At 37.4% G+C, this 26,041-nt stretch overlaps 2 protein-coding genes across 3 annotated transcripts; one reads left to right on the top strand and one right to left on the bottom strand.

Annotated features, from left to right (window-relative positions):
* Window positions 1–924: 924 nt before the first annotated feature.
* inaa (internexin neuronal intermediate filament protein, alpha a) lies at window positions 925–4,516 on the bottom strand. Its single transcript, XM_066679850.1, has 3 exons — window positions 3,364–4,516; window positions 1,783–1,907; window positions 925–1,527 (listed from the first exon to the last, which is right to left on the bottom strand). Exons 1-3 carry the CDS (start codon window positions 4,399–4,401, stop codon window positions 1,281–1,283), a joined length of 1,410 nt encoding a protein of 469 aa, XP_066535947.1. The 5' UTR covers window positions 4,402–4,516; the 3' UTR covers window positions 925–1,280.
* A 2,228-nt stretch (window positions 4,517–6,744) lies between these two features.
* On the top strand, window positions 6,745–25,875 carry nt5c2a (5'-nucleotidase, cytosolic IIa). 2 transcript variants are annotated; one of them, XM_066678851.1, is made up of 19 exons: window positions 6,745–6,835; window positions 14,537–14,648; window positions 15,646–15,684; window positions 16,756–16,829; window positions 17,112–17,229; window positions 17,635–17,730; window positions 19,189–19,280; window positions 20,169–20,226; window positions 20,325–20,418; window positions 20,523–20,576; window positions 20,714–20,797; window positions 20,939–20,980; window positions 21,254–21,361; window positions 21,539–21,605; window positions 21,708–21,878; window positions 22,194–22,245; window positions 22,555–22,615; window positions 22,697–22,873; window positions 23,242–25,875. In XM_066678851.1, exons 2-19 carry the CDS (start codon window positions 14,548–14,550, stop codon window positions 23,485–23,487), a joined length of 1,734 nt encoding a protein of 577 aa, XP_066534948.1. In that variant the 5' UTR covers window positions 6,745–6,835; window positions 14,537–14,547; the 3' UTR covers window positions 23,488–25,875. The 2 variants fall into 2 exon arrangements, with proteins under 2 accessions (XP_066534948.1, XP_066534949.1); XM_066678852.1 differs by lacking the exon at window positions 15,646–15,684.
* Window positions 25,876–26,041: the final 166 nt, after the last annotated feature.

Raw genomic sequence — 26,041 nt, 5'->3', positions numbered from 1 at the left:
CTTTAAGTGGGCAAATCCCTGGGCAAATTACCTTTTGTTTCCTATGATAAAATGTTTTAACATATCAATATGTTAAGGGAATAATATATAGAGTTTATATCCTATTGCATTTTAAATGTAGGATTGTGTAATGTTTTTTAACGTTTAGCTTGTAAAGAAATGTTAATGTCACATAAACCTAAACAGAACCTGTGTCTTCAAAGCTAATAAGATGGGTGACCTTGCTGTTTGAAAATGTATGTGGGCTGAGGTGTAAAAAGATACTAAAGGTCTTAGGCAAGCATATTATTACACGGATATGTGGGATAATAATAATAATACCAACCAATTCCGTGGCCGTAAACTTGTGAAATGCATACAGTATAAATGAAAATCAAACCAGTCTCCCAGTACTTGTATTTCAAACAGGATTTACATATTGTGGTAGGACTGGATAACATGTTATAGCTGGAATTGGTTGTTTATGGATCTTTTCTTTTAGGAAGAAAGGACAGGAAGAGGCTTATTTTTTATTTATTTTTTTTTTTTTAGTTCATGAACAGATAAAGCCTAGGTATCCGGTTCTGATTTGAGCTAATTTGTTTAGCACTTAGTAATGCTGGGTAAATGCTGTGTATATCTTATGTCTTGCCAAGCTCAGTTAGATAAACATTATCACAAGGTCTCATTATAAAACTGCAGTAAGTAATGGCACTTTAGTTGATTGGAACAGATCAGCATATTCTTTATTTGTGCTGGTGCAATAAAAACATGATCGGTGAAAGTCAATTAATCACTGTGATGTAAAATGTAAAGATTTAAAGAAACCAAATGAACTCCCAGGGTAAAAGAATGTCTTTATTGTTACTTGATACAATCCAGTTAGGACTATGGCTTCATAGATGACTGAGGAAAAACATCAGACAATAATGACAGTTTGCTCATTTTAAGGCATTCACTTAAGTGATGCAGCATGAGATATATTTGGTCCATTTGTAAATCTAACATGAAATAATTGATTTACTTACAAAAGTAATACTTGTAAAAATTGTATTGTTAGCTGTAGACAGTTCATCTACAACACAACATAGTGATCTAATAGACAATATTTTACAGTATATTCTCATACAGAATATTCTCAAAAATCCCAAACAGCATCTGAAAAAGATTTTATATCTAAAAACATATTTTTAGCATTTTCTCGTTTTCTGGTAGCAGCTCGAGTAAATTAAATCAACACAGTGGTTTCTTTCAAAAGTGTAGACAATGAAAACTATATTGTTATATAAACCGGACGTATGCTAATTTGAATTGACATCCACATCCTCATCCATCTCTTTTTTCTTTGAGTTTTCCTCAGTCATTTCTTCATGCTGAGCACCTGACTTTGGTTTTCCCTGTTCGTCATCCTTCTCTTTCTTAGGATTGCGGGTTGAACTTGTGAAAGAATGGCTCTGGCAGCTGTAGTGCATGCTGGGTATGTCATGGTTGATGCTGGAGTAACCTGTGCCTGCACCAAAATGTGTCTCCTCCCCTTCCAGCAGTTTTCTTGGGAACAAAACAGAATTTAAATTGGAGCATGAATGCAGAGCATAATACAATTCCTTGGATATTATGCGCAGATAAAATATATGTCCCACATGGAAACTTGTGATTGGAAACCTTGACTGATTACTCCTTTACAAGACCTTGTTCATTGATGCTATAAAGTGGTTTATTCAGGGGTTACAAAACAACATGGATCTTCATCTCATTTGAGTTACATTTCCTATAAAAATTTGTTTTTCTTAACATTTGTTTTACCTGTATGCTGCAATTTCAATATCCAGAGCCATCTTGACGTTTAGTAAGTCCTGGTAATCTCTGAGGTGATGAGCCATCTCACTCTTGGTGTTTCTCAGTTCCAGTTCCAGATGACTGATTGTTTCCTGGTTAATAAGACAATTTTGCCAATCATGAGACAAGTAAATCAATCATGTTTAATGCATAATGAACATTTTAGAGAAATTAATTCACATATATTTAATGTATATACTCGCTGAAATGGTTAAATCAGAGTTTTAGCAAGTATAAAAACCTATGTGAACTCATATCCTGCACTTTCTATGGCTGTTTAATTATGCAGGCCGTGATATTTCTGTACTAATCTGATTACCTTTCAGGTGTCCTTCCACATTGTCAACTTCAGAATGTGTGGTATCTGCTGACAACTTCAAATGAAACAACTTAACTGACCATACTAAAGTCTTACAGAGACAAAACACGCAAAACATTCCCAAAACTCTAGTACATTAAACATGAAGAAACCAATAGTGTTTAAGGACACGCATCGTGACCTTGCAAACCTCTTCTGTGGAATCCTCTTTAGAAGCTTGGAGATGGAATTAGCTCCATCCACCTAAAGTGAAGCCAAGTTCAGCACCACGGACAAGGCTTACCCATTAGCGGGTCAGCTTTATGGACTATTTTAAATATATGAACTTTATAGTTACTTTAGAAGTATTAACTATTAACAGAAGTGAACGTAAAAAAAATTATTTCATGTAATATTGGAGCATTTCTATTGATCTGTTCATCATGAGATTTTCACACAGTGTGAAGGACTGCTTCAGTGTTCAAATGTAATAAACTAGAAATCCACAAAAATGGAGATACATGTTTGTGATTTGACAGCATTTATATGCAATATGCCTAGATCAATATGTGTGAGTTAGAGAATAGGAGACTCCTGTGCACTGTCCTAGAATTAATGACGCCTGAGCAGACTGTATGCTCGCACATTAAAGGGAGGTTCCACCATTCTGTTTCAGGTATCAGGTGATGAAAAAAAATCCCTCAGTTTCCTATAATTTTCATTTTAAAATGCAATCAATGTTAAATATGAATACAGAGGCATATTAGTCAGTAATGTCTGTAAATGTAAATGTCCAAAATTTGTGGACACCACTCATCACTGAATTCAAACTCTTCAAGCTACAGATGTTCTGCTAGAAATTCATGAAATGTAGCAGCTGCTCATGAGCTTGGGGTCCAGTACTAAGTGTGGGCTCCAGGGTTAAAGCTCACCAGCACTGGCCTTAAGAGCAGTGGTATTTCTACAGCCAGTATATTTGGGATGAACTGAAGTAAAGTTTGTGATCCAGTCTAACATCCAACAACAATACCTGACACACCTGTTGGTCCCTGCACCCCGGGCTGAATGCAATCAGATTTTTACAGAAATGTTCCAGCATGTAGACTAAATTAATTAAATGTACAAATTAATAAACTGTACATTTCGGGGAATAAAAAATGTTGATTAACCAAGTTTTGAAAACGAGGAACTGGGATGTGGGCCCCTAAAGGAGTCCTGAGGTCTTCAGTATGAAGGTATAATATAGCCACCTGATAACCTGCCACTTCAGCGCTGTGCTCGTCCTCCATCTCCCTCATCTGCCTCTCCAACGATTCGCTGGTGCCTCGGAGCGCTTCTATCTCCATGCTTTTGGACTGGACCTGCCTCCTGTGCTCATTCAGCTCTTCTTTGGCGGCTCGCAGGGCCTCGTTGTTCCTGGTGGTCTGCTCGTTCAAGCTGTAGAACTTGGCCTTGTACCACTCCTCGGTGGACTGCATGTTTTTGGAGGCCAGGGACTCGAACTGGCAGCGGATCTCTTTGAGCGCGGAGGTGAGGTCCGGTTTGCTCGTGTCCACGACGTCCACGGAGACCTGCGCCGCGTGCATCATAGCGGTGAGCTCGGCCACCTCCTCGTCGTGCACTTTCCTCATGAAGTCCATCTCGTCCAGCAGAGCCTCGACACGGCGCTCGAGCTGGAGGCGCGCCACCGTGGCGTCGTCCACGTCCTTCCTGAAGCAGCGCAGCGCCTGCTCGGCCTCGTCCCGTGCCCGAGACTCTTCTTCAAACTTGGACTGCAGTTTGCGGAGCTCGTCCTCGGCGGTGTCTCTCTCGATAAGGGTCCGGTCTCGGTCTCCGCTCGCCGCGGCCAGCTGTGCGCGCAGCTCGCTGATCTGTCGCTGGTAGAGCTCGGCGAGTCTCCGCGGCTCGCTGTGTCTCTGGCGCATAGTCGTCAGCTCCGTCTCCAGCGCTTTGTTTTGCTGCTCCAGGGTGCGCACCTTCTCGATGAAGGAGACGAAGCGGTCATTAAGACCCTGCAGCTGCTCCTTCTCGTTCGTCCGGATGATCTTCATCTCGCTGTTGAGCACAGACGCCTGAGAGACGTCCACGCTGTCCCCGGGCGCCATGGTCACCGCAGAGCGCACAGACCTGGCGTACGAGCCCACAGACAGGCTCCGGGACACGGGTAGTGAGCTGGAGGTCCTCGGCTTCATTCGAGATGAGGAGCCCGACGCGTTGAAACGAGGACTGGCCCCGAACACTTTCCTGTAGGAGGAAGATGAGAAGTGCGGGTCTGAGCTGTAACTCATTTTCACTCTTTGGCTTAAAGGAGAGAGTGAGTGTGTATTGGCGCTTATATAGACTCCAGACTGAGCTCCTGGACTGAGCCAATCACTAATCTGTGCTCATCAAGTTCAACCAAACCCCCCAAGATCAGGAAGTGATCACTAACATTAGACAGAATATGACCAGGAGCAATGCACATACATTAACACACACTGATTCTGGAGAATCTGGATAAAACAGGTTTTAATTTTGAAAATTAAAAGTTAATTCGAAATCTTAAGGTATATCATTATAGACTAAGGTCTTGGCTGTTCAGCAATGTACCAGTGTATCTTTTTAATAAAATAGGCATTTTTCCTATTATTACTATGTTTTTTTCAACACTGTCAGACACAGTAAGAAGCTAATTATTTTTATTTATTGGATCTACTATGTATTTAGAGTTTTTAAATCATTATCTGGCATTCTCAGTACACATATATGTTGTTAAATGTTGAATATTCACTTTTGTTCATTTTTTAATATTGTTTGACGTGTACTCCTTTAAAAAATCTATCATACAATGTTTACTTTAAGCCTGCATAGAAAAAGTTATGTATTTTTATTTAACAAACACATTTTTCTATTAAAACAACTCAACAGCACTGAAGAAACATTGTAAGCATTGTATTCATTTAAAACAAATGGTGGTGTTGGACCGTGGACATATAACAACATACAATTCCAAAATTCATAGCACTCAAGTCAATGACTTCTTGCTTAACACATTTATTTACATATTTGGTCCAAAAAATAACAATCATGAGTACTGTGATAAACATTTTTCAAGGAATATAAGGTACAATTAAGCAGTACCATTATTAAAAGTACCCCATCACCATATCATCAAGTCAAAGTCATTACCAGTAGCAAAGTTTCTTCTCCTCTCCTCCAGAGACGGCGGCTGCCTAGCCATAACTTTCTAACGTACATAATGTCTATTGGCTATGAAATTGCGGGGGATTACTGTGAATGTTAGATTTGGTTAAATGTTGTCATGCCATTTTCATTTGGCTTTAGTCATTGGAGATGCATAGCCTACACACATATATAGGAAACCCCTCAGAATTGGGTTAGAGAGCACATGTTTTCTGGAGGTGGAGCAAGATTTGGGATGAGTTAAAATGGTGGATGTGATCCAGAAATAAACATCACTAATCAGAACCTGACCTTACTAATATGCTTATGGCTGATTGCCATAAAATCCTTACCAGAATGTTCCAAAATAAAAGTAAAGTTTTAATAGAAGGGGTGAGATTGGTTTTGCAAAGGTGAGGGACAAACTCCCTACAGATACCCTTTGTTTGAAGGTATGTTAGATGACCAAGTACTCAAAGATATTTGGCCACATAGGCTACTGTCATCCATTAAGTTCCATGTTTAGTTTTGTACTTAAAAAGGGTCTAGCATAAGGTTGTACGTGAAGAGTCTTTGTATTATTTACATTAAAATTCAAAAAGAAAATAAAGGACTGTACACATTCTGCAGGCAGACATGTTACAAAAAAAAATATGTAGATTTTTGAGCAGCTACTTTTGTACATTTAATCAAGTTCTTTTTAGGACAGGTATTCTATGGTCCTTATTTTACCCAAGATAGTTTTCCTTTAGTATGCGTCGAGGGTCCCAAGAGGCCTTCACACCAGTAGATGGCAATGTTTCTCTTAATGTGTTGCTATTATACTAATGGGTCCCTCCGTTACTCTCCATAAATCCCCTTTCATGTTTTTCAGTGGTTCCCCCACAGAGGAGGCAGGTTCTGATTTGAATGGTGGGTTATTCCCAACACTAAAGAAACTGACATGTTGGTGTGTTGCACTGGTACAAATGGCTCAGACACAGCAATGCTGCTGGAGCTCTTAAACACTGTATCCATTCCCCTGGCCACTCTACTAAGCACATGGTGCTGGTTCACTTTGCAGTGTTCCAAGCAGTGAAACTCATTCAATCATTTAGTTTCGGTCCAGGGCCTATTTGGAATTACTGGGTGCAAGTGGGGTTACACCCTGAACCCCCAAACCCAGAAACCTGGAAAATGACATGTTGGGCCACCTTGCCACCCCAGCAGTGAAACTGAGGAGTTGAAAAAGTCCAGCAGCTCTGCTGTGTCTGATCCACTCGTACCAGTGAAACACACACTAATACACTACCAAGTCAGTGTCACTGCAGAGCTAAAAATGACCGGCAGGATTTTACAAATTATCCAGAAAAACAAACGGACAGCAGAGTACAATGGTAAGTGGATCTGCTAAAATGGACAATGACTGTATAAGCAGCAGGTCATTTTAATGTTATGATATTAAATACATGTGCTCCTGGGATGTCAATGCTGTGATCCTCAGCTGCGGAGTGTGGTTGTGCGCATGCGCGGACTACTGCAGCTGTTGCCTCTTGTTCAAAGGCAACGGAAGAAAGGGAGGTGAGTAACTGGAGGAAATAAATAATAAGCTCGAAATATTTCAGCACAGACTTGTTGCAAGAGTTCAACCCTGCGCGTGCTGAACTCTCCGTATTCGCCGTAAATAAACACATTTATTTAACGCAGACTAAAGACCCTTGTTACTGTACGGTTTTAGGAAGCGATTAGCTCGGTGGCTAACTATAACGTTACCTGAGAACAGCAGCCCGCTCACAGCCGAACACATGCTCACTGGACACAGACAGAAACACTCCAGCTCGGGTCTAAACTCGGGGTTACAGCGAGGCGAGATGCCGCAGAAGAGAAATAAACAACGCCTCTCACTTCCTCGCTATTTAGCTACGGTGGTAAAGAATGTGTAACTTTGCATAAGTTCCAGGGTGTTTTAGACTCTCACCGATGTGAACTACCTGGGATGACTTCTCTGAATACATCAAAGTGTGTTAGTAAGTCTCTCTGAAGAAGAGTTCGCTAAAAATAAAATGAACGTGAACGTAAGAGAGGGTCGTTGTTTAGCCGAGTAGGATGTTTGTTTAATTTCCAGGAAGTTAAGTTAACAAAAGTAAGCTAACGTGCTCTTACTCAGATGTAAATGTGAAATATTTTCACTGTGAAGCAAATAAAGCAAACAGTAACTCTCAGTTGAGTTTCTCCCTTGTATCAATACTTATACATGCACCCTCTCAACCCCCGTTTGTGGTGTCTCAATTCTTTATTTCCCAACAAGTGTGCTCACGAGCGCCCCCTATGCACACTTAATGGGCCCTTCTCGTAAGTCCGCATCAGACGACATTTTCGTGAAGGGAATTACCCATGTTCCACTGCGAGTCTGTGAGGATCCTCATATAAACAAATAAAAGACGTTTAGAAAAGCAGAGAAACTGGAGTGTAACTACAATCTGTTTCTATTTTCGTTTTTCTTTTTTTTTTACTCAGAATGATGTGATTTATGTTTTTAAAAATGCTAAAATTGGGAAATGCCTTTCCCGATTCATTTCAAACTGTAAATCACTGTGGAAATGACATTCCAGTAACTTGTGTGCACAAGAAAACCTGTGATTATGACAGGATCTGAAAGTTTTAAATTTTAACGGTAACCTTTAAAGTGCAAAAGTGTAACTTCGCGCTTAAACACTTTTAAATTTTATCAGCCAGATGTAATATGTAATTGATTAAGGAATATTTATAAAGAAATAAATTTCTATAAAACAAGACTGAAAGTGTGCTATATGGAATACAGGATAGTCCTGTTACAGCTTTGTTTAAAAATACTGTGCAAAATACTGTTATCCTGTTGTTAAGCACAATATCTTTGTCAGTGTAGTTATTTTTCAGAAAGGCATTTATAACCAGATGTGCCCAATGTATTGGTCTTTTTAGTTAGTTTCGATTATAGAGCAGAAAATAAAATGTTTGTGTGTTACAGATATACCTCCACACACAAATAAGAGATTATTATAAATAACCTCAGCTACTTTCAGCACTAGCATCTAGTAAGAAACTGTAACCTTAGACCCATCTTAGCTGCAGACTAAGGTGAATGGTGATTAAACAGCATTAATGTACACAGCTGGAAGGGCTAATTGTAAAATGTGTCTCAACTGTGCTCTCAACTCTCCAATTCCTTGAACGCTTGAAGGCTTGTACCCCTTTTGCTTAACCTTACGTAGTGTTATATAAGGTTAGTAGCATGTGCATTCAAATTTTACCCCATTTAACTCTATTTTAAAGTCCATATCAGGTCGTTATTTAAAGCCCCAAAACATCTCTGGTAATCAGAACTACATATTTAGGAGTTCATTTCTTTCTATATTCAGAATTTATTTCCAAGGGGAAATAATAATGCCTTAAGCTCCCCATCACTTGCCTGCAGTTGAAATCCCTGTCCTGCAAGTTGTCAGGATTGGTTCTTGGGTTTATGCCATCAGAAACCCTGGCTGTTTGAATCCTTCTGTTTAAGATTTTGAACATTTAAAACATTTCACATGTTAAACTACAAAAACATGAGTGTCATGAGAGGAAATCTTTAAATCATCTTGTTATGAAGTAATACCCAATGTAACTTGCCAGTGACTCTAGCTCCTGACCCACCATGATCCTGATCCGGATGAAATGGTTACAGAAGAAAAACGGATGAATACTCAGTGGAAGCCTGTTGAAATATTGCCAATTTGACATCCCAGGCACATTTTAGAGAATTAGATTACTCTTCAGACAACTTTTATTTAAGTTTTTTAATTATTTATTATGAACATGTTTCTGTTGCTATGAAGCTGTTGCTGGTTACTCCCCACCCATCCCATGTTTAAGCTGAGCGTTTACCACACACAAAAATGACAGAAAAGAGTTTGAACCTGAGTCTGACTCAGAGCAAGAGGAATAGGACCCACCTGCACACAGCCTGTTCTGACTTTCCTGAGGCCCTAAGCAAAATTTTGAATATGTGACCATATTCAGACAGTTGCACCTGACTCTCCTCTAGTGTTCTTTAGTGTTATTCTTAAGTTTGACTTAAGAATAAACAGCCAGCCATATACGGAACAAAATGAGGTGTAAACAAAGAATATTTATTAAAAAAAATATATATAATTTTAACATAATTAACCTCGTAATCAGCCCTCCAGCATTTGTCTGATTCTGTAACAGCTGAATTCCTTAAGGTGGAATAGCAGAAAAAGAAACAAACGTAGCTGTTAATTCTCCAGCTTGCAGTTTTGTCACCTTAATGCTGCAGTAGGTTTGTCCAGGTGCCTGTAACTGCTTCACTGTTTAAGGTGTTTAACGAAAGCGTCAAATGTGCAGGTGTTACTGTGATTGTGTGAATATAGCGGCAGCATTTCAGATGGAACTAAACCTTCGAAGAGCTCAACTTAACACTTGGAAATAACTACTTCGGTGAAATGAAATAGTAAGGCAAGGCAACTTTATTTATAGAGCACCTTTCATACACGGGCAAACTAACTGCATAGCTACGACATAGTAACTAAACGCTGCTTCTCCATGTTTGGTTTTCACCTGAGGCAGGACTAACTGAGTAGTTTCTAAAGATCTGAGAGTTCTGCTCGGCTCTGTATCAGATCTGATAAATACACTGGCCCTACACCCTTTAGACATTTATAGACCAGTAACAACACCTTAAAGTCTATTCTGTAACAGACTGGAATACAGTGTAAGAATGGGGTGATGTGATGTCTTCTTTTGCTCTGAGTGAGAACTCCGGCAGCTGCATTTTGCATCAGCTGAAGCTGTTTAATAGTCTTTTTTGGAAGTCCATTTAAGAGACCATTACAGTAATCAATCCTGCTAGAAATAAAAGCATGGATAAGTTTTTCCACATCTGGTTTAGTCAGAAAATCTCTAATTTTACTGATGTTCTTAAGATGGTAAAATGCTGATCTAATAACTGCTTTAACATGAAATTAAAACTGAGATCTGAGTCCATTGATACACAAAGGTGGCGAGTCAGTTTTTTATATATGAGGGCTCTTGAGTCCAGATATACAGCCAATCTGTGTTTCTCATTGCTGTTGAAATTGCAAAATCTCTGTTTTATCTTTATTTTACTGCAGAAAGTTATGTACCATCCAGTTAGTGATGTGTTCGAGGCACTTACATAATGAGTCATTAAATCTGAGTATCATCTGCATAGCTATGATAGGACAGCCCATAGTCTTGTAGAATCTAGCCAAGAGGAAGCATGTATAAACTAAATAATAGTGGACCAAGAATAGAACCCTGGGGGACACCACAGGTCACTGGCATGTTCATAGAAATATTATTTTCTATTTCTACAAAGTAGTTCCTGCCTTCCAGGTATGAAGCAAGCCATTTTAGGACTGTTCCTGAGAGTCCAACCCAGTTTGCGAGTTTATCTATAAGATAAGATTATGGTCAGTGGTGTCAGAGGCAGCACTGAGATCAAGAAGTAGTAGAAGAGATATCTTTCCAGCCTCTGTATTTAAGCGAATGTTGTTAATGACCATAATTAGAGCTGTCTCAGTGCTGTGATTAGCACGAAACCTGGAATTTGTCTAGGCTGTTGTTTATGGACAAGAAGCTAGTGATTTGCCTGAAAACAATTTTCTCAATGATTTTGCCAATGAATGATATATTAGAAATTGGTCTGTAGTTGCTTATTTGAGAAGTTTCTGAATTTTACTTTTTTAGAAGAGGCTTTACAACTGGAGTATGTCTGGTGCTATATTGTGCAACACATTTTTTTTATTGTGCCAAGACTGCAAGTGAATGGTGTGAGATGACTAACTATATATAATAAAATTTAATTGTTAATGGTACTGAACTCTGACATTTTAACTAAGATATCTTTACAAAGTTATGGAGAGGGTATAGGCTCATTGTTGGATATGGATGTACTAATCACTAGTCTGATGTTCTGGATATTAGTGTCAAGAAAGGATGCAAACTTATTACATTCAGGGGCCATTTGTGTGTGTGAGTTTGTAAGTCTGTCGACCACAGCGAAGTGGATTTTGCTGTTGTTAATGTTGTTGTTGATGATGCTAGACCACATATCAAATAACACACAGTAGTGATCTGACAAAGCGACATCCTTCACAGTGGCCGATATATTGAGACTCTTTGAGATAACTACATCCAGAGTGTGACCATGAAAGTGTGTACTTACTGTAACATGTTGTGAAAGACCAAAAGAGTCCAATATGGCATGTAGTCCCTTGGTAACACTGTTCTTGGGATTGTCAATATGTATGTTAAAGTCACCAGCAATAACAAAATGGTCAAAGTCAGTAGAAATAAAAGACAGATCTCTGTAAATTCATCAATAAAATCAGCGTTGTACTTTGGAGGCCTGTAGACAATTACTAGTAATAACTGTGTTGTCCCTTTCAGAACTGCACAGAGGTACTCAAATGATATGAAGTCACCAAATGATAACTGCTTGCATTGAAAAGAACCATGGAACATACCAGCTAGGCCTCCAACTTTTCTACTGGCACAAGATACATTTAAAAAATGAAAGTTTGGAGCAGCACTACATTCATTTAGCCAAGTTTCTGTTAAAAGAATAAAATCAAGCCCATGTGCTGTAATAAAATCATTAATTAAATGTGATTTGTTTGTGGGAGATCTGATATTTAGAAGCGCTAACTTAGTAACGTGTGTTCTTTGCCATAGGATATCGGTTTCATATTTTATAAGTTGTAGATTAGCTACATTCCCAGTATCTGATCTGAACTCCCTGTTCTTTCTTTCTCTGATAAGTACTGGAATGGGAGAGATTACAGGCACCCAGAGTCCAAGCTTGTTTTGAAAACATGTACTGCAGACATCATCACTGCAGCAGCCAGGCCCCAAAAAACATCACTTCTCCTCACTCCTATCAGCTGATGGAGATGTGTGGAGCTCCTGCTGGTCATGGGGCCTTGAGCGAAGCTGCCTTTCCGGGGGTCGAGGAGGTTGTCTCTTTCTTTGAGGTGCTCTAGGTGGTTGTGCAGTGTGATTTTTCTTAGGGGACAGTCTGGGGGACTGCAGTGGGTATGTGGCAGTACATGAGGGTGGAGTAGAAGGTGGGGTGGTTCTTCTCTGCACCTGAGGACTGGCTGACAGGGAAAGTGACAGCCTTTTAGCAGCCGATACCAGCTTCTCCATGTCTGCTGGGAGGTTCAGGTGGGGTGATGTGGAGGGAGAAGTAGAGGGTATGGAGAGGGCTTTTGGTGTCTCTGGCAGCTGATAGAATTCATTGTTGCCACTCATGTCCAGTGTCTGCTGCTCCTTCAGGTCATCCTCAGTGAGGGGGAGGTTGTTCTGGCTCTGACACAGTGTCATGAGCTTTTAAATTAGAGTTCCTAGATGTTGGTGCTGATGGGGGAATGGTTAAATTGCACACTGAAAAAATGAGGTTTTCTGTCAGAAGTTTAACACCCTCTGGTTTGTTTGCAGTCCATTTCTCTTAAAAAATGTCTCTCTTCCCAAAGAACAAGTTAAAGTTGTCAATGAAGTTCAGTCCATTTGACCTGCAGCTTTTCTGTAGCCAGGTGTTTAGTCCGAGAAGCCTTGAGAACATATTGGTGCTTTCTGCAGGTAAAAGTCCACTGATGAAAGATTGCATGTTGAGCTTACTGAATGTGTTAAAGAGGTCTTTAAAGTCTCTTTTTAAAACTTCAGACTCCTGCTTGATAGTGTCATTCTTTCCAACATGTACAACGATTCACTTCATTGTTGTGTACTCAGTCAGTACAGCTGGAAGCTTTGCATTAAGTTCAGGGACTGTGATGACATCGCATTATGAGTTTTGGGTTTGTTACATCATTAACAGTGTCATCTCCAATTAGCATTGTGTAAGCTAAGTTTGCTGGGGTGCTGTGACCTGTTGACATTTCTGGCACTTTGTGTTGTGTTCACTGCGTTTGTTGTGTTCTCCCGAAGGGCATGCAGTGGTTCAAATCTGTTTTTCAGCTGAAGTGCATAAGATATTCTTGTCTGTTTTTGTGCTGTGATCCCCCAGCAGCAGTGTTAGGTTTAACAGCTGAATTTTCTGGACCAGCTGTAGTACCAGGAGTAGAAGACGAGACTACAGAGCTATACAAAGCACGGCGTTTGGTTCTAGCTTCAATCTGCACCCATTGCCCATCTCTAGCAGTACTCACAGCAGTGTTGCCATCCACACGATCCTCTGGTTCAGTTCTGTGCGTCTCCACTGCTCTGTTAAGTCCTCTGCCCGCTCTCTGCTGACCATACTTCCACACACTGTTACTCCTCACACAGCGCTGAAATGCCAGTCCTCAAACTCTGATAGCAGGCTCCGAAAATCCCTTTCCAATGCTGTTGTTCTCTGTAGAAGTCTGTTACAATTCTGACAGCACATATTCAATAATATTTGGCATTTTAAAAGTTTATTCTGCTGTAGCCTGATGGAATTTTCCTGATTCCTAGAACTATCGCACTTCTTAAAAGTATCAAAAACAAAAATAAAATGTCCAGTTGCGGCTTTATAGTGTTGTTGACATATGTATGTTTAAAAAGCTCAGATACTCCATCACAGAAAAACAAGGAAATAAAAGATAGCAGAGCTAAGCAGCAAAGCGTCTGAACGGTAAGGAAGCAATATGTAGTCCTCTTTTTAGTAGGCAACTTTTAGCCTGTACTGGTGTGTTTGGAGAAATTTAAAGAGTATTGGACCGGTTAAAACATCTGTATATGTTCACTTTTCTGCTTCAAAGCTTTAGTTCATGACAACTTTGACACTGCAAGGCTTTTAAAGTGGTAGAGAGCAGCTGCACAGTGCATGCCACCTCTAAATATATGTTCGTAGACTAATATTTATTAAAAATCCAACCTCTAGAACAGTCACAGGTTTACCTCACTGTTGTTCCCACAGTCTCGTGAAGTGTTTTTTTTCCTCTTTTAATTTCCTGGGATAGCTTCTCGTCAACTTCTGATGATACACAAACTCCCTAACGAGAGTAGGGTGGTTGTATGCAAATTTCCTTAGTGTGACGTTACAATAAGGGAGCCATCCAAACGACTTATAGAAGCATATGATTCCTGACACTAAAATATTTCAACTTTTTTTATTATTATTATTATTTATTTTATTTTTTGCACATGGAGTGTTTATAGTAGCAGTAGAGACCCAGCTGGAAATACAAAAGCACACATAAAATGAGTTTTGCATAATATGTCTAATTTAAATGAAGGTAATTTTTTACTTTTGGGTTTCAGAACGGTTAACAATGACGACTTCTTGGAGTGATCGACTTCAGAACTACCCAGACCTCCCTGCCAACATGGATGGATTATCCATGAAGAAGTACAGAAGAGAGACTTATCACAGGTAAAAAAAAAAAAAAGAATATTTGGAATAACATCATGTTTTTAGAATGTTACATATTCATTTATATTCTATGGTGGTTTTTTTATTTTATTTATTATTTTATTTTGTTTATGTACCAGATTTCTAAATAAATGTATGTCTACGTCCTGACATTTTGTCCCATGTTAAGTGTAATAGATTAAATTAAAAGTAACAATTTCAATTTGGTCACCTAAAGTTGGATTTACAAATGTTGATCTAATATAAAAACAGTAAACTAACTACTTCCCACACACTCCTTATTCTAAGGAAAGTTCACTAGGAAAAAGAAATGTGACTCGTAACAATTGAACATAAATGTTAATAATTTCATTTAATGTTTGGAGTCCTGCTGAAATGTTTTTGTGCTGGGTAAGCTCTGATTGCAAACTATGTGTGTTTTTGTTAAATTATTACAAAACCTATTTCCTTGTTTTTTGCTTGTAATTACCTGCTACTTCAGTGGATGCACTCTGTTTCTGTGTCTCTTTCTATCTAAATTTTAAAAGTTGTCTATACCTATTCAAAGGTGAGTATGCCTTTCAAATAAATAAAAGAAATTAAGGCTACATAGACCATTTTAAATGTATGTATTTGTTTGTTTGTCTGACTAAGCTCACTTGGGGAACATTAACCAGATACTTAAAAAACAAATTATATGTACTTTCCAGCCTTGCGTTGACAATTTTTCTTGGTTTAATGCTGAATATGCCAGATCCACTTCAATGAGTCTATTCAGTATGCCATCTTTTTATATAACAATAACAATTTAGCTATAAGAGCAATAAAGGACTAAACAGAATGCACAATTGTTATAGACAAAAAGAACAATATCAAACAACAAGGAAACAATACGAAACCTTTATTTGCCTTTATGTTCATTCATTAACACTCCAGCACTGTTATGACTATACAGTGGCCATAGCCACTGTGTTTACACTGTAGTAATGTACAGAACGTGTATTCCTCTATTACAAAGCTTGCCACGGGAACTGGCCCAATGTCATCCTGCTATGAGGTATGCATAAGTTTTGTCGTTGACCTGAAGTACTGATTTTGTTATTGATGTAATATCCACCAAATCATCAACCCTTTTTCTAAGAATGAAGTCTAAATGGAATTCATCTTTACTTACTTTGCCTTGTGCTTTGGTCTCTTTTTTTTGTGCCCACAGGAAAGACCAGTTTTTGGTTTTGGTGGGATTTCGTGTGTGGAATATTTGCCAAAATGCTTTTGCCTTCATGTGTGGAATTGTTCAATCATTCCCTTGTAATTTTACTCTTAACACATAATCCCCTCTGTTTATTAATTAAGTTTTTAATTATTTAGGAATTAATTAGGTACTAAATATTTTAAATACAGCGTTCCTGTCAAGTAATTCAGTCATTTAGGCAGCTTTGTTCAAAAAGGAAAAAAAGTCAAAAAAATGCCTTGAAACCTTGCATCAAAAATTATTTTGCTAAATGTTTGTATTTGTATTTAATGTATGTTTATATTCTTGGAAACTTAATTTACCCAAGATTTGAGCAGGATGTTTGTTATTCTCCTTATTTTCTTATGCATGTTTATATATATTTTATAGTATAGTATTTTGTATGAATCTGAATTAAAAGGTTTTAGATTATTTAAATTATTTTGTGCTCAGTTGACGCCAATTATTAAAACTATATTAATTTTTTTTCTTTTTTTCCCTTGTGTGTTTCGTGATAATATTTCAGCCCCTAAAACTGTTCAGGAATGAATTTCCATTAATTGTGATATTTAATCCCCAACTTGCATCAAGAAATCTTGTGTATTTGTGTCGTGTGTAAAATAAGAAACAATCAGGAACTGCTCATTTCTTTTCTAACATGATTCATTTTCATATCGGAAGAATTCATATTTTGCTGTGAGCCCCCACTTTCTAACATCTGTTTCCTCTTGAGTTTCTGAACATTAATTTAATTTAAATAATTTAGTTTGCACACACAAAATAACTTCCTTTTATTATCTGTTTGAAAATGGTAGAATCCTTTTACCAACAGGGCGTTTGAAGAATGTTTTATTAAGTTTTTGGGAATTATACTGATTTATATTTTTGCATCCTTAGAGTGTTTGTCAACAGAAGTTTGGCAATGGAGAAGATAAAATGCTTTGGGTTTGATATGGATTACACACTAGCAGGTAAAGTCTATGCATTTTTTTCACTTTCAAAATGCATTTACTGTGTGGTGTAAAAGTTTTCTGCGAAAGAGTTTAGTTTAAAAAAAGTTATCTTTGTTCAAGCAGTCTCAGACATGGAGAGATGTAGGGTTAAAATACACAAATGTTTGATAAAAGATTTGATTCACATGCTTTTCAGTGTTTCCCTGTATATTAATAACAATAATAGCAACATTGTAGTTATACAATAATACTTGTTAATGAAGAGTGTGCTTTTGCTATGTGTCTGTACCCTATTCGCAGTGTACAAGTCTCCAGAGTATGAGTCACTTGGCTTTGACCTGACTGTGGAGCGACTGGTTTCTATTGGTTACCCACAAGAGCTTCTGAACTTCGTCTATGACCCTACATTTCCAACCAGGTGAACAATTAACAATGTTTATGTTAATCTTAATTAGTTTAGGTAATTACAGTGCCGTTAAAGTAGTTAATAAAATGAGGATTATACAGTGTTTTGACTTTTGATATTTTGAGTATCTATAATGAATGAATGTATAACGAATATGTGCTGCTGAACATGGATGCCTTAACTCAAATTTATCAATAAAGGTTTTACATTTTTGCTGATCATTTCTCTGACACCAGTGGCTCAGCCTTGGCTGTTTTGTTAGTCTCTGATGATACACCCTAGTCAATGTATGATTGAATACAGTAAATATATTACACATTGCTCCTTTAAAGGTAAAATTGACAAGATTTGTTATAGGATTATTGTTAGTTCTGGTTTTAGATGTTTCACTGAAACAAATCCTATTATCCTTTACAGAGGCCTGGTGTTTGATACGACGTATGGCAACTTACTGAAAGTAGATGCATATGGCAACATATTGGTGTGTGCCCATGGTTTTAACTTTAAGCGTGGGTAAGTGGCGCAGATATTTTAAAGCCTTTGTTATATTTATCTGTTCATATTTGTATTCAATGACTGTAGAAAACATGGAAAGCACAACCAAGTTGAAGCTAGTGTAAGGGGTCAAGGTTTTTGTGCAAGTGGCGCAAACTTATAGAAACTCAGTAGAGAAGAGATTCATTCAACTACCAACTTTAAATGCACAAAATAATTAAATAAAACAAAGAGCAAAGGGAGTGACACTCTTATTTTCTCTCCCTAACAGTGCCATGTCTGAAAATAAAAAGTCCTTAATATACAGATTTATTAGTAATGCAGGAATACTTTTTAAAGTTATGATTAAAAATTATTTCTCACACTAACTAGTGCCTCTAGAGTGTCTAGTGCCTCTGTTGGCTGGTTGATGTATGATGTGTAGTTATGCCTACCACTCTATGGTTTTCTATGGCAAAGCAGTTCATTTCCACATTTTTTTCATCTTCATTGTCTAATTCCTGCAATTATTATCCCTTGTGCTAATATTGGCTAATATTTTATTTTCCCCAGAAATAAAGTTTTAAACCATTTATTCTGGCATACCATAAGACATTGGTGTTACTCTTAGGAAAGCATTAACTGACAGCATTGGCTGGTCTCAGGCTGCCTGAAGGACAGTCTCATGCCCCCTTCTCTCAAACTTGCATCACTCCTTGTTCATTGAGGAGATGTTGTGTCCTTCCTTTGTTTGCACTAAAAGACTCTGTACCGTGCTCATGTACATATTGACTATTAGAACTCTTAATTATTAGAACTTTTTTATACTTTAAAATCTGCAGAAGTTACTGGCGTATAGTAACTTTCTCCTTCAACTTAAACTGGACAGCAATGACATTCTGGCATCAGCAGAGCTTTTCGTTCCTCATTAAATAATGCGCCAGTTATTTTATGACTAGTCTCAGCCACAGTTGCTTGGCCCACAAGTTGACAGAGTCTCTAATACTTTCAGTGCACAACTGGCCTTACTGTCAGGATTGTGCTAGTTGCGTTCCACTTGGCTCTCTGTATATCCGCAACAGAAGCACATTTCTTTGTTTCGTTTTGTACTAGTATTACTAGTTTTGTACCCAGTATTAATTAATCAGTTGTTCTCAGTCTGTAATTAATTATCAATATATAGTGTACCAATATATATATAATGTGTGTGTGTGTGTGTGTGTGTGTATGTGTATATATATATATATATATATATATATATATATATATATATATATATATATATATATATATATATATATATATATATACACACACACACACACACTCTGTTGGTTGTCATATATTATAATTTGTACGCATGTTGGATATTTGCAGATAAGACTGATGACCTCTGCGTTTCATTAGTGTAATGTTTTTCAGTCCCTGTCCATGACTATAAATATCAAACCTATTCAAATGGCTGATTTACTTTTGTTCTTTTTTCATGTGAACTAGGCCAGAGATAAGGGAACTATATCCAAACAAGTTTATCCAGCGTGGTGATACAGAGCGTTTCTACATACTTAATACACTCTTTAACCTCCCAGGTAAGGAATTACATCTTAGATTTCTACACTAGTTGATGTGCCAAGGGTGATGTTTATATACAACCCCAATTCCACATTGTGTAAAACATAAATAAAAACAGAATACGATGATCTGCAAATCCTTTTCAACCCGTATTCAAATGAATACACTACAAAGAAAAGATATTTAATGTTCAAACAGATAAACTTTTTAAAATTATTTATTTATTTATTTATTTTCCAAAATATTCACTCATTTTGAATTTGAGGCCTGCAACATGTTCCAAAAGAGTTGCAACAAAAGATTGGAAAAGTTGAGGAATACCCAAAAAACACCTGTTTGGAACAGGTGAACAGGTTAATTGGAAAAAGGTGAGTGTCATGATTGGGTATAAAAGGAGCATCTTTTGCCTGCAGTCCATACTTGTCTCCCATTGAAAATGTGTGGCGCATTATGAAGTGCAAAATACAACAATGGAGACCCTGGACTGTTTAGCAACTGAAGTTGTACATCATGGGAAAGAATTCCACCTACAAAGCTTCAACAATTAGTGTCCTCAGTTCCCAAATGCTTACTGAGGGGGGGGTTAAAAGGAAAAGTGATGTAATAGAGTGGTAAACATGCCCCTGTCCCAACTGTTTTGGAACGTGTTGCAGGCCTCAAATTCAAAATTGAGTGAATATTTGCAAAAAATAAATAAATAAATAAAATAAAGTTTATCTATTTGAACATTAAATATGTCTTTGTAGTGTATTCAATTGAATATAAGTTGAAAATTTTTTTTTATGTTTTACATAACGTCCCAACTTCATTGAAATTGGGGTTGTAGTTATAATCATTTATATTCATTATGTTTGAGCTAAGTATATGAAGTGTGACTTATCCTCTCTGTTTTTTTTCTCCTGCAGAGACCTATCTTTTTGCCTGCTTGGTTGATTTTTTTACCAATTGCTCCAGATATGCGAGGTCTGTTGATGTTTTTCTTGACCATTTGGATGCTTAATCCTTTTCTCAGTTTAGGTGCTTATTATTGAACATTCTAATTATCCCTATTATCCCTATAGCTGTGAAACTGGATTTAAAGATGGAGATCTTTTCATGTCCTTCAAGAGCATGTTCCAGGATGTCCGGGATGCTGTTGACTGGGTCCATTTTAAGGCATGGAACAGAAATACAGTTATATGTATATGAATTGTACCTTTTATTTACCTCATCAGTGTGCTCGTAGGTAATTGATTTGATGCTTATGTCTTATTTCTTAGGGATCATTAAAAGAAAAGACGGTTGAAAACCTAGAGAAGTATGTTGTGAAAGATGTAAGTAAACATAATTTAAAGTTTAAATTAGGTTTGCTTTTATAATGCTGTATGTACTGTTAAGTATATAGTAATCTCTTATATTCATGTTTCTTCACACTTTCTTATACCCTGACACACACACACACACACACAAGGTCAAGCTGCCGCTACTCCTCAGTCGCATGAATGAAGTTTCTAAAGTGTTCCTGGCGACTAACAGTGACTACAAGTACACCGATGTAAGGAATTTATATATTATACAATTGTCAATGGCTTGACTCTAAATGTGTTTGATTATAATTAGAGATAATCATTTATATGCATTTTGCGTGTGTGTTTTTTTTTCTGGGGTAACTCAATAAGTTGTTTTGTCTTTTCAGAAAATCATGACATACTTGTTTGACTTCCCCCATGGGCCTAAAGTAGGTTGCTCTAATTTTTGGGAAGTTACAGTGGTTGTTTTGATGAGTGAATCACTGAAATAGAGAAGGATACAGCTTATTGTACTGTATAAATATTTACTTATTATATACTTATTGTCACTTACATAACACATACTTTCAGGGCATAACAAATTGGAATTTGTAATTTATTTGCACTTAGCAGCATGCCTTTAGAAGTATTTATTTCTTAATGAATATTTTAATATGTTTGTGAGCAAGAGTAAACGTGACTTGATAAATGCTTCTTTCCAGATGGGTACACCTCACCAACCCTGGCAGTCTTATTTTGACCTTATTCTGGTTGATGCTAGGAAGCCAGTGTTTTTTGGGGAGGGTACAGTTCTGAGACAGGTGGATACGGTAAGCTGCCTTTGCACTTAAGAATACACAGTGACCTTTTATATTTTAGTGTTTGTACACACCAGCCTTTTTTTCCAGTGACCATTTTTGTCATTCCATCTTCTGAAATTCCGAAACCATGGGAAGATCAGACATTCGTTGATTATTTTTTATTATTATTATTATTTGCTCTGACAGACCACAGGAAGGCTGAAGATTGGAACTTACACAGGGCCACTGCAGCATGGCATTGTGTACTCTGGTGGTAAGTATAATTACTTGTTAGCTTTTTAAGGTCTAGACAAAGCACTTGTTGACTAGATTGAGTTAGTTACTGTTGTGAATTACTGTTTACCCTTTTTTACAGGTTCTTCAGATATTGTGTGTGACCTACTGGGAGCAAAAGGGAAGGACATCTTGTACATTGGTGACCACATTTTTGGAGATATCCTCAAGTCTAAGAAACGTCAGGGTTGGAGAACCTTCCTGGTGATTCCTGAGTTGGCTCAAGAGCTGCATGTATGGACTGATAAGAGCTGTAAGTCTGTCCTTTTCTCAGGTCCCTTGTATAAAATGTATAGGGTGTTTTTCATAGTGTGCTTATCATATTTTTAATTTATGCATTGAGGGATAAATTCTTCCAGTATATATTATGCATGGAAATGGTAGCAATATCTTGAGACATTAATAGTGTCACATGTATGAACTATAAGTCAATTTAATTTGTACACATTGTATCATTTAAATATAATTTAAACATTGACAGGCCTATAATTTTAAATGTATTCATAGCAAGACATTGAGAAATTTGTGGAAGGATTGTGGAGACCGCTCACTCCTCTGTCTTTTACAGCTCTTTTTGAGGAACTGCAGAGTCTGGATATTTTTCTGGCAGAACTCTATAAGTACGTGTACACACACACACACACACACACACTCACTCTCTCTCTTCTCTCTTACTCGCTCTCTCTCTCTCTCTCTGCATGTTTTAAAGGTAAAGGAAGGACATGTGCCATTCCCTACGTCTGGAGCTGTTAGTCCTACAGCTAAGAGAGTGAACATTCCTTTCTATTTTAAGAGAAGCAGCATGCATTTGATCATATGTCACTGTCCTCACTCCCTTCTCTCTGTAATATTGCTTCACCCCTTATCCTCACCCATTCCTTTGACTTTGCCCTCTGAACTTTATTTATGCATTTTTTCTCACTGTACAGGCATTTAGACAGTAGCAGTAATGAGAGACCTGATATCAGTTCCCTTCAGAGGAGGATTAAGGTCAGAAAACATCTTATGTATCATCGCAAGTTATTGTGTTTCATTAATTATACATGAAATTAATAAAATCTGATTTTTCAGAAAGTTACCCATGACATGGACATGTGTTATGGGATGATGGGTAGTCTGTTCCGTAGTGGCTCCAGACAAACACTTTTCGCATCGCAGGTGATGCGTTATGCTGACTTATACGCTGCCTCCTTCATCAACCTGCTCTACTACCCCTTCAGTTACCTGTTCAGAGCAGCACATGTACTGGTGAGCTGGAATTATTGTATATAGTTGATATTGATTCTCTCATACACTTGTACTGTGTTTTTTGCTACACTTCTATACAAGTTATGAATTGTGTGATATATTAATAAATTACATTTTATGCAATTATTAATATGTTTAGTTTGAAATGCTATTCTCTTGATAACAGTTGCTATTATTGGTGACAGTAAAGTGGTACAGTTAGGTGTAATTATATATTCATTTAATGATTCATTGTCTGTAAGTCTTTATCCAGTTCAGTGTTTCATTAAAATGATGTCTCAGGCTTGACCTTACATTTTAAGGCATTACACAGGTTGTTATATTTGAATAAATATACAAATACATTGAATTTGGGATTTATTCCTCAGATGCCTCATGAGTCGACTGTCGAACACACTCACGTGGATATTAATGACACAGAGTCGCCCATGGCAACACGTAACCGCCGCACCATGGACTTCAGAGACTATGAGTGTAAGCGACATCAGCTGACCCGCTCCATCAGCGAGATCCAGCCTCCACACCTCTTCCCTCAGACACCACAGGAGATCACACATTGCCATGATGAAGATGATGATGAGGAGGAGGAGGAGGAAGAAGAGGAGGAAGAATAGACAAGTTTTAGAGTTAGCATCAAAGTGCAGATCTCAGAATACGGTTATACGTTAAACAGGTTATGAATGGATATATTTGTTATATCACTAATTGTTCATAGATCAGCTTTATTCTTGGATAAGGTCAAAATAATTATTATTTTTCTGCTGTCTTTTCCAAATCAGATTATATTTTCAGAACTTGAATAGTTCATTAAGGCTGAGAAACTTTGTGTGCCTTCTTTGTCTTCTTTGTTTTGTAAGTGAGATTCACTTTGGAACCCTCTGTAGAATCTTCACAGACCAATCTTCTTTTAGCACCTCTCACGAGAAAGCAGCATTCATCTCCACAGTCATACTGCCTTTTCCGATTTATAACATTGCCTATGTTCCACTTTGGCGAAAACTAGTTACCATGCCATTTTCATGATAATGAGGGAGCAAAATATAATATTTTCCTTTTATAGGGCTAGCGTTTCTCAGCAGAGTCCTAGAGAATAGCATGCAATGTCATTTCATGTGGTGAGTGACATTATGAGCCTTTCAGAATGAAAACTTACTGCATGATAAGAACTGTGTACTATGCCACGATTTATCTTAACCACCACCAAAGCCTACTTTAACCAGTGTTGTGCCTGTGAGCAGGCCACTCATGAGGAGACCAAAGCTCTCCTTGCTGGAACCATATCCGAGTTTTAGTAAAGCTTATCATACTGATCAATGTCAAGGAAATTGAATACACTTACAGTGGTTAATTCTGTTTTTATTGTTGTTCTTTCATGTGTTATTTTTTTAAATATAGCAATTAATGACTGCCATAGTATAAACTTTTTTGGAGTTGATTACAACATGAATTTCTGAATTATGTTTTGATTACTCATCTGCAGTAGTATGGCAAACTTCATCAGCCAGATGTCAGCAGCCATAACTGAGGTGTTTATTATACTTTTCGCATGCATGCAGATAAAAATTGCTTAACTGCCTCTACTGCTTCAAAGCAGTTTGTGTTCCTAACAAACCTGGTGAATTCTCCATTTGCAACCTGCCTTAGCCCTGCACAGTACAATGAAAGAGTTGTTGAGGCAGCTTACTTCTGGACGATCTGTATGACAGATTCACAGATCTGTCCGTCTGCTGTATTTTCTTCATTGTCTTTCACTCAAGTGTTCAGTTTTTAGATGTTAAGTATTGCTTGAATTCTTTGCCCTTTGTCATTAAATGCTGTAGTGATGGTCAGAACCGAAAGGATCTGCTTTGACCCATTTTCATTGTTCTGAGTGCCAGCTGGTCATGGCTACAGACGTGGACCAAAGCAGAAAGAATTTGACTGTAGTAATTGAATCATTCACTGCTATTGTGAGTGATGTGAGCTGTTCAGCAATGTGCCTCACAGCCCTGTTTAACAGGACACTGTTCCACATGCAGATATGAATATGATCCTGTCATCAAACGTGCTATAACAGGGCAAGTGTTCAAAAGACGAATATGAATTGGATTTGTTGTTACTGTTGCAGTGATACTGATATACTGTATACATGTACTATTTATATATATATATATCAAAATGTACAAATGCACGATTTTGTATGCTGTTGAATAGTCTCATCACTATTCTTGAAAATGGAAAGTATTGTTGGTACACTATTGCGAATTGGCTGCTTGCTCTTGCAGATTAGAGAGTTGATATATCTATAACTATAGGCTACTGTATTTTGATGCCCATCTGTGTGTTCAGCAGACTTCTGCCAGTTGTACTGGGGGAAAGCAGATTAACTGCATTTGTTGTTTTTGGATGTCTGTGTCCTTGGGTTTTTGTTTGTATATGAGGAGACTTTTTTATTATTTTGTTTTTGAATGATTTAAGTTCCTTTACTCCCACTGCCCTCCTATCTTTATATTTAACATGTTTGTTAAAGAAGTGGGATCACTTTATCTCAAGTGCTTTTGTGTATGTGTTTCTCAGCATATTATCTTTTCAGACCTTCCGGAACATGTTTTTGTGTTGTTTATCATGTAATTATGTAAGACCAGAGATCTGAAAGAGTTCAGATTTGCACCAACAAGTCTGACTGAGCAATCAGAATTACCTTTTACTTTTAAGTTGCTTTTGCCAATTTTACTGTGAAATTATTCATAATCTATTTCAAAACAGTTACAAATTAAGTTGATTTTCTATATTTGTTCAGATAGATGCACAATAAAATGACTGGTATGGGACAGGGCATAGAAATGCATGAAGAGCCACACTTAAAACGGTTGTCACCTCAGTATGGATCACATTTTTATTTATTTTTTCCCCTTGCATCTATGTATGATTTTGCCTATTTTTTTTTCACATTAAAGATAAAAGCAAACCTGTCATGGATCAAATCTACGAAGTGTAAGCTTACTGTTAAAATAAAAATTATTTCTCTTACTTGAACTGACCACTGATTTATATTTTAATGTTTTATACACTCTTTAAAAAGAATAATGTTCCGTGAATGACCTGTGCGTAGATATTTATCTGAATAACCATGTTTGGAAAAACTACGAGTGTAAATGAATGTGTACGAAGTGTCCATTTGTTGGTCAT

Source organism: Hoplias malabaricus, chromosome 8 (assembly GCF_029633855.1).
Source record: "Hoplias malabaricus isolate fHopMal1 chromosome 8, fHopMal1.hap1, whole genome shotgun sequence".
Classification (NCBI taxonomy): domain Eukaryota; kingdom Metazoa; phylum Chordata; class Actinopteri; order Characiformes; family Erythrinidae; genus Hoplias; species Hoplias malabaricus.
This window is presented reverse-complemented; position numbering and strand designations above follow the sequence as displayed.

What these genes read in the sequence shown, in the direction of transcription:
- inaa (XM_066679850.1), bottom strand. Translation starts at nt 4,401, where the DNA reads ATGAGTTACAGCTCAGACCCGCACTTCTCATCTTCCTCCTACAGGAAA. An exon ending in CTGAAGTGGCAGGTTATCAG is followed by an intron (nt 1,908 to 3,363) that starts GTGGCTATATTA and finishes CTTATTAACCAG; the next exon opens with GAAACAATCAGTCATCTGGA. An exon ending in ATTGAAATTGCAGCATACAG is followed by an intron (nt 1,528 to 1,782) that starts GTAAAACAAATG and finishes TTTGTTCCCAAG; the next exon opens with AAAACTGCTGGAAGGGGAGG.
- nt5c2a (XM_066678851.1), top strand. Translation starts at nt 14,548, where the DNA reads ATGACGACTTCTTGGAGTGATCGACTTCAGAACTACCCAGACCTCCCT. An exon ending in TATGGATTACACACTAGCAG is followed by an intron (nt 16,830 to 17,111) that starts GTAAAGTCTATG and finishes CCCTATTCGCAG; the next exon opens with TGTACAAGTCTCCAGAGTAT. An exon ending in TACACTCTTTAACCTCCCAG is followed by an intron (nt 19,281 to 20,168) that starts GTAAGGAATTAC and finishes TTTCTCCTGCAG; the next exon opens with AGACCTATCTTTTTGCCTGC.